General features: G+C 36.3%; 1 protein-coding gene across 5 annotated transcripts in view; it reads right to left on the reverse strand.

The window, feature by feature from the left end:
* The window catches only part of Exoc5 (exocyst complex component 5), a 54,746-nt gene that overhangs the window by 23,797 nt on the left and 16,912 nt on the right, over positions 1-14,037 (reverse strand). For all 5 annotated transcript variants that reach the window (XR_001781081.2, XM_017315766.2, XM_011244884.3 and 2 more), the window contains exons 4-10: positions 12,986-13,180; positions 6,767-6,831; positions 3,637-3,665; positions 1,955-2,064; positions 1,286-1,330; positions 1,041-1,181; positions 281-363 (exon numbers count right to left, since the gene is read on the reverse strand). Coding sequence is in view for 4 of the 5 variants with exons in the window: in XM_017315766.2 (XP_017171255.1) it covers positions 281-363; positions 1,041-1,181; positions 1,286-1,330; positions 1,955-2,064; positions 3,637-3,665; positions 6,767-6,831; positions 12,986-13,180 (668 nt within the window). In the remaining variant the exon portion in view is untranslated. The remainder of the gene's footprint in view (positions 1-280; positions 364-1,040; positions 1,182-1,285; positions 1,331-1,954; positions 2,065-3,636; positions 3,666-6,766; positions 6,832-12,985; positions 13,181-14,037) is intronic.

Consider the following 14,037-nt stretch of genomic DNA (forward strand, 5'->3'; position numbering starts at 1 on the left):
TGCATTCAACTCTAGTCTATTCAAGGATGCATTTAATACTAAAAGGCACACTACTATCTGACAAAATACTTAAATACTTTCCATTTTCTATTTTAATTTAAAAATGAGAGAGAAAAATCTGAAATGTACTTAAGAAGGCATGGTTGTCCATGCTGTGCAAGCGGTGAACCTCGGGGAGTTTCTAGTCAGCCTGATCTATACAGTGTGCTTCAGGCTAGCTAGGTACAGTGAGATTCTGTCTCCAAAAAGGTAATAAAAAAGTAATGAGATAATAATATACCTTGTATACAGATCATAGAGACTTTTAAGATACTGCTCAGCATCAGATTTCCTACATTCTTCTAACTGATCCTTCACAAAACTCTGAAAGAGAAAACATTTGGTTAAGCAAATATTAAATTGTATTAATTTCTCAGGATCATTATCTTAAACAAATAAACCAAATGTCAAAGCACCAATAGCACAATGTTTCTTGTCTGTGAAGCCTAGAGATAAGATTACATGAGTATGTTGTGTATAAGTCATAACACTAGCAAGGAGATAGAGGGGGAAGAGACCTTAGGGGAGGTGAGAAACTGAGAGGGGGAGAGAATACATGTGGCATGGAGTTGTAGAGGGCTGCAGAGCCAGTTCCTGGCACCCACATCAGGTGGCTCACAATCAGCTCCAAGGGGATCTAACGTGTCTGGTTTCTGTGGGTGCCTGCATTCCTCATGTATGAATACACACAAAACAAACAAAAAAATTTAAAATAATAAATATAAATTTTGAAAATCTTGTAGGAACACACACACACACACACACATACACACACATACACACACACACATACACACACACACATACACACACACACACACACACACACACTCTCACACACACACACACACACACACACACACACACACACACATACACACACACACACACACACACACACTCTCACACACACACACACACACACACACACACACACACACACACACACACACATACACACAGCCCTAAAGCCTATTTAATTCATTAGCGTTTAACGTTACCTGTAGTTTGATTTCAAACACACTCTGAATAAGCTTAGCCAGCACTGCTTCTGGATTACTAAAGATGTCTCCAACCTGCTTGTTCACTCGCTGACAGAGTATTGCTGCATCTTCAAATATGTCATTTCTCAAGTAAGCACCCTAAACAACAAAGTTATTTTACATTGCCAATGTGTTATTTTTAAATGGCTTCAAAATACAAATTAGTATAAAATAAAATGTAATAAAGTATACTGTAAAATTACCTCCTGGCACTGCTTTATATAAACATCAATACAATGGGAATAACCCTATAAAGAAGAAACAATGTTAGCATTGTCTGTTTCTACTATAATAAGAATCACAACAAAAGTGCTATATATGTAGTTAAACTATGCCTTGTATCCCAGTGGATGAACAATAACCATTAGACATAAATAAAATAAATGCTAGAGAAGAATCCAATAACTTAACATATGTATCTTGTCCTATTTTCCATGATTAAATTAAAAGGAATTTTCAGTGAGATTTTTCTTTCCAGTGTAGATTCCAGGAAGACAGCGCCATAATCCACATATCCGTCTTCCGCACCCAAGATCTCCCAGATTCCTACTCACAGTGCATCTAGTCTTCGCTTCTTATCTTCCAACAGATATTTACAGTCAGGTGTTCTTTCTACTTACAAGTATTTCTGACTGAAAATGGTACATTAAAAAGCAAGAAGGCTGATGACATGATTTTCTTTCCTGAACTATTTTAAATTCCTTATTATAATATTAAGAGCACCATAAAATTAAATATTAAATAACACTTAACAACATCAATAAAGTTACTCTGTTATATACTTATGCAATAATAAGGGAAATTGAGGGACATAGAATATGAAATCTTCAGAACCTCGAAGCTGATCATAAGTTAAAAATCTTACCATTTACCTTAAAATGAAGGAGGACTGCAGCCACCTCCCTCATCCGGGAGACCTCCCCTCTTCTTTGGGCACTTGTAAACTCCTGAATCAGCTGGCATTCTAAGTCATGGTATTTACCTAAAAAGAAAAGCATCCAACTGCATCAAGACAATCTTAGTATACAACTTATTACAGCTCTCTAAGTCTACAAAGATTATAAAAATTTATAGTGGTTATGGGTCTATCTTCTTTTGGAAGAATTACAAAAACATGAGATTATAAACAGTGACTTTAGCTCATACAATATACTAATGTACACAAATCTGTATTTCAAGACACAAAAACTTATAAACTAGTAAGCTGATAAAACTCTTCAGAATTTAACAGCCATTTATAATTATTACATAAACCAAAAGGTGACTACATATTTAAATGAAAGAAAAAGGAGATGTCAATTCTGATGACAAAATATAGGGGAAAAAAACCTTTAATCTTTAATCTCAAGCTTTGGAAAGGAATAAGAACTATAAAAGCTTTTACTAGAAGTCAGGTACTTCTACTGTGAATAACAGCTGATTCACCATCAAATTTTATCCTACGATAGTATGTAGCCTTTGATTTAATACCATATTCTCAAGTCTATTATAGTTCTTATTTACTATTTGAACCTTGCATTAATTTATAGTGATTACAAATATTCTGAGGGAATCCAAATATCTTTACATGTCCTTATTCTAAGACACATGTGGTTGGCTTTCTGCGAAATGGCTTGCCAAACAGTTAACATGGGTGAAGCTTAGTAAAATTACAGTGATTATTTTTTTACCAGAAGCATGGATATAGCTTAAAACACAACCCAAAGACTGATATAATCCCACAGCACTCAGGAGGCAGACAGATCTCTGTGAGTTACAGGCCAGCCTGGTTTACTTACATAGTGTGTTCCAGGATAGCCAGAGATATATAGTGAGACCCTGTCTCATGAAAACAAACCCGAAATTATAAACTATAAACATGTAAGGAGTCAAATAGCTAAATAAGAATTAAATGCTCCTGTCTCCACAATAAAACAAAAACCCTTTTCAGAGATATATAACTGAACATAATCTCTAAAAATACAAACTTAAACTAAATATAAAGTCTAAAGGTACCTGTTCACGATTATTTAAAATATAGAAACACACACACACACTCACACACGGTCCTAGAAGAACAAAGCAGAGGTTGGGTATTTTGAGGGAAAGGACGCAAACTCTAGGACGGGAAGAATTAATTGGTATTGCCCCCGCTTCCTCATCAGCTGTTTTTTGTTTTTTTTTTTTTTTTTTTTTTAAAGTACAACTTTTTTTTCTTTTTTAAAAAAGTACTGGGCTGGTGAGGTGGCTCAGTGGGTAAGAGCACTGACTGCTCTTCTGAAGGACCTGAGTTCAAATCCCAACAAGTACATGGCTCACAACCACCCGTAATGAGATCTGACTCCCTCTTCTGGTGTGTCTGAAGACAGCTACAGTGTACTTAGATATAATAATAAATAAATCTTTGGGTCAAAGCGAGTGGAATTGATTGACTGGAGCAAGCAGAAGTCCTAAAATTTCAATTCCCAACAATCACATGAAGGCTCACAACCAGCTGTTCAACTACAGTGTACTCACATACATAAAAATAAATAAATCTTTAAAAAAAAGTACTTAAGAAATAGACTGCACTTACTTGCAATTTTTGATTTTACTTCTGAAAACCTAAAAAACAGAAAGTCAATGATGAGGTTGTGGCAAAGATAACATAATGTAAGACAATACAAAGCAGGGGGAAACTGGGGGTGGTGAAGTATATGGACTCTGTATTATCTTTCTAACTTTTCTTAAATATAAATTTATTATAAAAGTAAAATGTCACTATAAAAGGAAAGATAAAGCTGTGGACGAGAATACTGAAAGGAAACATGCTAGGTACTGAAATTAGACAGTTCAAATGAAATTGCTATTTCTTATTTAGGAAATTTACATGGAATAACCAATTCCTTTGTTAAAGAAAGAGTTCCACTTGAGGCACTAACAACCCAGCCAATCTCAATGCTCGATTTTGTCCTTACTTGTTTTAAATTCACTTGGCTACTGTGAAGAATAATCACAACATAAACTTTTAAGTCATTTTAAAAATGACCATATATGCCAGGCAGTTCCCAGCACTTGGGAGGCAGAGGCAGGTGGATTTCTGAGTTCGACGCCATCCTGGTCTATAGAGTGAGTTCCAGGACAGCCAGGGCTACACAGAGAAACCTTGTCTTGGAGAAAAAAAAAAAAAAAAGAAAAGAAAAAAAAAAGGAAAAGACCATATATGATAATTCAGTATTCACAAATGATAAAAACCAGAAATAAATTATTCTAAAACTAGAAAAATGAAAGAGACCACAAGAGAATTCAATGATGAGCCCATGAGAATAACCATCAATTTTTATAAACTGAAAACCATAATATACACTAAAACATTTCTAATATTAAGCATCAAAAGTAACAGAGGAATGGATACAGAAAATGTGGTACATTTACACAATGGAGTACTACTCAGCTATTAAAAAGAATGAATTTATGAAATTCCTAGCCAAATGGATGGACCTGGAGGGCATCATCCTGAGTGAGGTAACCCAATCACAAAAGAACTCAAATGATATGTACTCATAAGTGATATATTAAGTGGATATTAGCCCAGAAACTTAGGATACCCAAGATATAAGATACAATTTGCTAAATGCAGGAAAATCAAGAAGAACGAAGACCAAAGTGTGGACACTTTGCCCCTTCTTAGAATTGGGAACAAAACACTCATGGAAGGAGTTACAGAGACAAAGTTTGGAGCCGTGATGAAAGGATGGACCATCTAGTGATTGCCATATCCAGGGATCCATCCCATAATCAGCTTCCAAACGCTGACACCATTGCATACACTAGCAAGATTTTGCTGAAAGGACCCAGATATAGCTGTCTCTTATGAGACTATGCCGGGGCCTAGCAAACACAGAAGTGGATGCTCACAGTCAGCTATTGGATGGATCACAGGGCTCCCAATGGAGGAGCTAGAGAAAGTACCCAAGGAGCTAAAGGGAACTGCAACCCTATAGGTGGAACAACAATATGAACTAACCAGTACCTGGAAGCTCTTGTCTCTAGCTGCATATGTATCAAAAAATGGCCTAGTCAGCCATCACTGGAAAGAGAGGCCCACTGGACTTGCAAACTTTATATGCCCCAGTACAGGGGAACACCAGGGCCAAAAAGGGGGAGTGGGTGGGTATGGGAGTAGGGGGGGTGGGTATGGGGGACTTTTGGTATAGCATTGGAAATGTAAATGAGGAAAATACCTAATAAAAAATTTTAAAAAAAGATAATTGGAAAAAATATGAATTTATGTATCTAATTTCAATTTATATTATATTATGTGATAGAGGAATATTATTATGTGAAGAATAAAAACACAAATTACTACTGCTTTAAAAAAAAAAAAGAAAGTGATTTTGAAAGATCCTATATAATTCATCATTTGAGGACAGGAGATGCTAAAAGAAGGTGAGAAAAGATATACTTTTATAGTGCTACACAAAAACATTATAAGAGTCAAGGTAGACAACAGAAATGCTCCAATGATCTATGTGAATACATTAGATCTGATTAAGAAACATATATACATACAAACATACTCACATAACTCTGAGGCTTGGCACAGAGGCATGCCTAACATGTGTCAGGATCTGGATTCATTCACCAGTATTCACAACTTTTTTGACCACCCCGAGACACACACACACACACACACACACACACACACACACACACACACACACACACATTCTCTACCCCCTTACCCCCCACACACAGAAAATAAAGAGGATAAACAGATAAACACAGGCGCAAATGTTAACAGTCTAGTAGGAAAAAACAGAATGTAAGGCAGGATAGAGAATACAGCCAATTATTAACATCCACGTAATCTTGACCCAGATACTTTATCTATTTAAGTAATGGTCCAACTCTTGGGTGATTAAAATACTATTACTGCTCATCTGTTATGATAGGGTTGGGAGTAAAATAAATATATGGGAGATGGTTAGCTATATGCTAGGAAAATAAGGTCAAGCTTTAAGTATAACAACATATATTCACATTGTAGCTATATCTGAAGACCTTTACATATCAACAGAAAACCATGTTCTGTTATGCAGAAAGTTGGCTTTCTTTCAGACTATCACCTGAAGGAATTGCTTCTTTTGAGATTTCATTAAAGGACTTCAGCATTCCATAACTAGTTGAGATCATGAAAAGCATTTCTTTCTCAGTGGACAGTTTATTTTAGGGTAAAGTCTAGTTAGTGATAGCCCCAGGACCTTGCATTTAAAAGGGCATTCTTAACTTAAATTCTCTAGGATAGGTTCTATGAGCAGTCTAAAACTCCATACAATTATATACAACAATCTGTACACATCCTAATTTCTTGACGAAACTATATAGCTTTCACGAGCTTTTCAAAGATGATCAGAACCCTTTAATTTAGCCCTAGTCTAGTAATAGGAAAAACAAAAACGGAGTTGAATAGCCAAGTACAGCCAGGTTCTTAAAGTTCCAAGCAGAAAAATCAACATCTTTACTTTGTCAATTTAAAAGATCTCCATCAATTTTGTTTTTCAAAAACCAAAGAAATGTATCTGCTTCTAGGTTTATCATTATATTACATTGTATCTTGTACAAATGAGGTGCTCAATAAATTCTTGTTGCCTCAATGAGAAGGAAAAATACAATTTTATCCCATAAATTGTATTTACAAGTAAGCTCTTGAGATATAAACTTGCCTATCGAAAGGTAACTCCTGGGCAATCAGATGCAGTTTTTGAATGACGTCTGCTGCTTCCTTTATCTATTAAAAATAAGTAAAAGGAACAATAAAACAAAACCTCTTACATTTCAAAATTTAAGAGTATAGCTAAAAAGATTAATACCTCCTTACATACAGTCATAACAGCAGGCCCAAACACTTTTCTTTAAAACTTTGTGGGTAATACCATAACAACTCAAAACCCAAGTATGTATCCTTCTGGTACTTAAAATATTGAGGTTTTTCTTTTTTTAAAAAAAAAATTGATACCATTATTCTTCCCAACAAAATCTGCAGTTTAATTTCACTCTGAACAAATTAAAACTCTTTGTTTGTCAAAAGTAAAGTGTAAGTTTCTACTAAGTTTATAAAATCAAACAGAATAGACAAACTTAAGATTTAGACTATGCTGTTGCATATATTAAGCTGAATGAATAAAATGATAACAAAATGGTTAGTAACCATATAAACTTAGAACACACGCACAAAAAAGCAAAGACAGCAGTTTAATATGATGTCTTGGGTGAAATATAGTATAGAAATGTGTATATACTTTCAAGTTGAACAAAGAAACTTAGGCAAGGTTTCTAAAATTCTTTAAGTATAGACATTTATGCTTATTTATGAAACAGTACAGGAAGTCAAATAGGGGCTACTTCTTCCTTTAAATTGCAATTTAGTACTTTATTTTGGTACAATAACTCTTTGTGATGAATCATACTCTTATACACAAAAATAAGAGTCTAAGAACCATAAAAGAAGGACTCAGACTATTAGTATAGACTTCTCTAAGCGCTTATGTTAACCCTGGCAGGGCTTTCTCTTGCTTATTCCATGTGACAGTGCACAGTGATATTCCTGCTTCAGATCTCTCCCTGTCTGACGACTCAGCAGGTCACTCAATGTCACCCTGACACATGAGTACAGGTATCCTCCAGACTCAATATCCTCCATGCCATGCAGTGTGACTAGTGATGCCCATCATTTTCCCTCATCAGCACCCTTTTCAGAGCACAGCTAATATCCAGCTCTGCTTTCATCAGGGTTCTAGCTGCTCTTACTCCTTTCGGGAAGTGTGCTTGATGTAGTAGTAGAAGGACCATACTTCTGTTCTTTAAAAGGTGTTTTAATTGAATCCTCAGTGCTAACTGTTTGGTAAGAGTTGTCTAAAGTATATATAGCCCTCTAGATTACAATATCACTTAAAATATGCATCAATAAATACAAAAAGGTACCAAAATAACACCTCATAAACAGTTTGCATTCAAGCAGTTTAAAACAATTTACAATATTTATCAGGTCTTATACACAAACAAAGCACTAAGATACTATGTGAGAGTAAGGTGTAGCTCAATCTGTAGAGCGTTTGCTTAGCAGGCAAAAGCCCTGATTCTACCCCCAGCATCCTATAAAAACCAGTGTGGTGATGCACACCTGTACCCAGCACCTAAGAGATGAAGGGAGATCAGAAATTCAGTCATGTAGTATAGACAGCCTGCACTACAGGAGAACTTGTCTTAAGGAAGGAAAAGAAGGATACATACATACATACATACATACATACATGTAAAGAAAGAAATAAACATAAAACAGATTTTTTTTTAAAGCAAAAATGATAATATCCCTACAAGACTGAAAACTTTGTTTAATGTGTGCTGTAAGATCGAGAATTGACAAATGGGACCTCATGAAACTCCAAAGCTTCTGCAAGGCAAAAGACACCGTCAATAAGACAAAAAGACCACCAACAGATTGGGAAAGGATCTTTACCTATCCTAAATCAGATAGGGGACTAATATCCAACATATATAAAGAACTCAAGAAGGTGGACTTCAGAAAATCAAATAACCCCATTAAAAAATGGGGCTCAGAACTGAACAAAGAATTCTCACCTGAGGAATACCGAATGGCAGAGAAGCACCTGAAAAAATGTTCAGCATCCTTAATCATCAGGGAAATGCAAATCAAAACAACCCTGAGATTCCACCTCACACCAGTCAGAATGGCTAAGATCAAAAATTCAGGTAACAGCAGATGCTGGCGTGGATGTGGAGAAAGAGGAACACTCCTCCATTGTTGGTGGGATTACAGGCTTGTACAACCACTCTGGAAATCAGTCTGGCGGTTCCTCAGAAAATTGGACATAGTACTACCGGAGGATCCAGCAATACCTCTCCTGGGCATATATCCAGAAGATGCCCCAACTGGTAAGAAGGACACATGCTCCACTATGTTCATAGCAGCCTTATTTATAATAGCCAGAAGCTGGAAAGAACCCAGATGCCCCTCAACAGAGGAATGGATACAGAAAATGTGGTACATTTACACAATGGAGTACTACTCAGCTATTAAAAAGAATGAATTTATGAAATTCCTAGCCAAATGGATGGACCTGAGAGGGCATCATCCTGAGTGAGGTAACACATTCACAAAGGAACTCACACAATATGTACTCACTGATAAGTGGATATTAGCCCAAAACCTAGGATACCCAAGATATAAGATACAATTTGCTAAACACATGAAACTCAAGAAGAATGAAGACTGAATGAAGTGTGGACACTATGCCCCTCCTTAGAATTGGGAACAAAACACCCATGGAAGGAGTTACAGAGACAAAGTTTGGAGCTGAGACAAATGGATGTACCATCTAGAGACTGCCATATCCAGGGATCCACCCCATAATCAGCTTCCAACCACTGACACCATTGCATACACTAGCAAGATTTTGCTGAAAGGACCCAGATATAGCTGTCTCTTGTGAGACTATGCCAGGGCCTAGCAAACACAGAAGTGGATTCTCACAGTCAGCTAATGGATGGATCACAGGGCCCCCAATGGAGGAGCTAGAGAAGGTACCCAAGGAGCTAAAGGGAACTACAACCCTATAGGTGGATCAACATTATGAACTAACCAGTACCCCGGAGCTCTTGACTCTAGCTGCATATGTATCAAAAGATGGCCTAGTCGGCCATCACTGGAAAGAGAGGCCCATTGGACAGGCAAACTGTATATGTCCCAGTACAGGGGAACGCCAGGGCCAAAAAAATGGGAATGAGTGGGTAGGGAAGTTGGGGGGGAGGGTATGGGGGACTTTTGGGATAGCATTGGAAATGTAATTGAGGAAAATATGTAATAAAAAATATTTAAAAAAAAAGAATAAGGGAGGGACACACACACACACACACACACACACACACACACACACACACACACACACACACACGGAGACAAGAAGAAAAAAGTAATATGATGTGCTTGGCATTTCATCTACTTCGAATTCCTCCTACAGTCAAATCTCCCTAGAGCTACGTGGGTGATTTCCCTTTTCTTTCTATTGGGAAAGTGGCTGGCAAAAATCCTGAAACTGAGATAGCTAGAAATTCACTTGATAATTTTCAATCTAAGGCCACATATGAATTAAAATTTTATTTATTTACTTAATTTTATGTGTATGGCCTTTTTCTGCACGTATATGTACTACATGTATGCTTGGTGCCCACAGAGGTCAGAAAAGGGTGTTGGACTCCTTGGAACTGGATATATGAATAGTTGTCAGCCACTCATGTGGATGCTGGGAACAGAACTTTTGTCTTCTACAAGACAAACTATGTGTCACAAACTTATTAACCACTAAGGCAACTCTCACAACCCCACAAATGCATTCTTAACATATGGCAGCTGTAGCAATTCCAAGTCAAAGAATGATGACTCTTCATTATTAAACAGTAACCAAGAGACAAATCAAAACAAGGCAAGTGGGAAAAGCAGAATAAACTATAGATTACACCAGATAAAAACAACAGAAACCAGGGTACAAATGAGAGTGAAGCAAAGGAGAGAAACTAACTTACACACCGTGAGTCTCCAATTACAGACCATTTAGTAACCCAGAAAGATATTAACAATGGAAAGGCTATTTTCTTTTAACTAAAACCTGAAGAGATTAGCAGACAACAGTAACATCAAAAGCTAAGTGATTAGTTGAGGGTAATTTAAAAATTTTAAAGTTTAAAGAGCAAACATTCAAATAAGTATAAAGCCAGTTTTTTAAAAAAAAAAGTCAGTCAATCTAAATATAGATACTTCGTTCAAAGATTCTAAATTATCATCCTGAGCTTCAAAAGGATCATAGCAATGAAATGGTGCCTAATGATGTTCTGGTAAATCCATTGATCAGCATCTCACTCAGCCATCATGCATGGATGTTTTCCCCTACACTAGATGACAACTAATACCCACAACGGGACACTGAGGAGAGTGAAAGACCTTGGATAACTGTCCTAAATGAGTGTTCTCATCATTTCCCTCCCCCAAGGAACCCTGAAGGAGAGGCAGAAAGATCTTAGGAGCCAGAGGAAACATGGCCTTCTAGACATAGCAGGTCTGATCCACATGTGAACTCATAGAAACTACAATAGCACATACAAGGACCACATCTGGGCCTGATGGGTTCCCTGTGTTGAAAGGGGAGTGAACACAGGCCCACATCTGGGCCTGATGGGTTCCCTGTGTTGAGAGGGAAGTGAACACAGGCCCACATCCTACCAAAAAGCTATGTCCAATTGACAATTACTTGCAAATGAAAAATTACCTTTCTCTAAATAAGTCTCACTGGATATACATACCATTCTTAAGGCCAGTCCCCATGTTCAGCAGTAGTGGCCAAGACAAATGAACTCAATAGCATTTGAAAGGTTCTTTGTCTCATAATGCTTTGTAAGGGCCTTTTGTTTTTTAATCTGATAGGTCCTTTGTATATATATTATGGTTCCAGTTTTCTATTTTTATGAGATTTCTATGTGTGATTGTGTGTTTTCTGCATCTATGTTTTTTCAGCTTTTTCTTTGACTCATTTCCCTGTTTTGTCTTACTGTGGTTTGCTTGCTTTTATTTTATATAATAATAATGATAATAATAATAAGCCATTACTATTAGATAAAATAATTATTAAATTAGAAAATAAAAATAAAATAAAAACAATAATAAAAATAACAATTATTATAATTATTTTATTATTATAATCATTTTAGATGCCTGCTGATATCATAATGAGTGAGAAAGAAAAGGCGTGGACTTGGTGGCTGGGGGAATGAGGATGATCTGGAAGGAGTTGGAGGAAGAAAAACCATAATCAGAATATACTGTATTAAAACAATATTTTCAAAACAAAACAACAGGCCAACAATTGATTAAGATACTTGTATTTTGTTTGGAGCATATGACCCAACAGGTATAATCAGAAGTAATCTGAAGAACTGGCCTTACTATAGCCAACTGTTTCTATATAAAACAGAATTTTTACTTTTTAAATAGGTACTTTTATGTTATACTTATTAATATCTAGGAAAAAAAGCTTTAAAATTCCAGACCTATCCTGACATGCAATTTACTGTTCAAGTCCAATATATACCCTTGAATAAATATAAAACAATACTACTAGTATTTAACAAATCCTTAAGCATTACACTTTTGTTGATACTATCAGGACTATTCTATAATTCTTGAAATTCAATCTTCTAAACACTGTCTTTTCTTTAGAGGGATTATCTATAGACATGAAACCATTTTTTTAATCTAAAAATTATAAATCCTTTGGCTTTATAGAGTCCTAATCATAAAAATACATTGCTTAATTCAAAGCAAAGGTTCTTAATACTTAGTTTTTAACATCTTATAATCTAATGTTGTATGCAGTAAATTTGGATTAAAACTGTATTCAAGACGTGAGTGGGTAATAGTACAAGGAGGATCCATGATTCACGAGGATGCCTTTTTCCCCTAAGGGGAGGAAAGCAAGCCAAGTTGCCTTCTCTGGAGATTGTAGACCAGCCAACAGCACACAGCTTTAGATGACGATTAGGTGACTATGTTATGACAGGAATAACATAACCAACCCAGTTTTCAATGATCATGATCTAAGCTGCCTTAATTCTTTTCAGCTCATTATCACTTTAGGTGAGATCTATCGCCTAATAATATATAACTATTAAAGACTATATACATTTCATTAATAGTTAAAGGATAAAGAAATACTTAAAAATACAGTTACTTCAGCATTTACAAACTAATTGTAACTTCATAAAAATGCAAGGCAACTGTGCACAGGTATGTGCATCCCCACATATGAATAGATCTTTTGAAAAGTACAAGGCAAACCAATTAAATTTTGATTATTTCTTTTGGCAATGCTTACCTTTTCAGAATTTGTAAAAACATCAGATTTCAATTCTCCATCTAGAAACTCATTAAAGTATTTCATCAATTTCTGTGCCTCCACTGCACGTTGCCTAGGTGTGTTTACCCCTTCCAACTGGTCTCCAAGGTGACACACTTTGGTAGCTACATAGCTAATGTGCTCATCTAGCTCTTGGAAATGTTGGAAAGCAACCTAGGAATTTGTGCACAGAAAAAATACAATCAGAGAATTAAGTTTGTAATATAATACCTACTAAAAGTAAACTACCAGCTCAGGGCATTAATGGTAGATCACATACCAACCTCACCACTACTAACAATAACAAAACTTTTATAAGAGGACCACAAAACAATTCATACTCACTAGCACAACACAATCTAAAAACTCTTAACCAAGCTTCTAACTTTGATACCACAGACACCCAAAAGTCCTAAATGGCTGTGAAAACAATTAAGTATCAGAGGACTAGTTCTGGAGGAGGGCACGTATGCATGTGGGGAAGTACAAGCACCTATGCAATACAGTGTAGAGGTCTGAGGTCAACATCAGGAGCCTTCCTCTACTGCACTCCACCTTATGCTCCACCTTACATTGTGAACAGGGACTCTCTGAACTTGGACAGCTTGCTGCCATTTCAACATGCAAGCTCAAAGGGAGCCTGCCTGTTGTCCACCTCTTCACCTCATCCCCGCTGCTGCGGTTACAGATCCATGCAGACACTGAACCCAGCTTTTTAGGAACTCAGGATCTCATGCTTGCATAGCCAGCACTTTATCCAGAGCCACCTCCCCAGCTCATGGAATTGTACTTTTAAAGAACACTCTTGTTACCAAATTGGAACATTTTTTAAAAAATGTATTAGAAGCTTAAAAGAAATTGATTTAAAAATTAACATTAAAAAATATTTAAAAGGCAATGCTAAGCTGGGTGTGTTGATACATGCTATAATTTCAGCACATGGGACACTGAGATAAGAAAACAATGCAAGGGAGTGGCCACTGTGAGCTACAATACATAGCAAGACTGTCTTAATACTTCCTTCCAAATGC

The sequence above is a fragment of the Mus musculus genome, chromosome 14 (genome assembly GCF_000001635.26).
Source record: "Mus musculus strain C57BL/6J chromosome 14, GRCm38.p6 C57BL/6J".
Taxonomy (NCBI): Eukaryota; Metazoa; Chordata; class Mammalia; order Rodentia; family Muridae; genus Mus; species Mus musculus.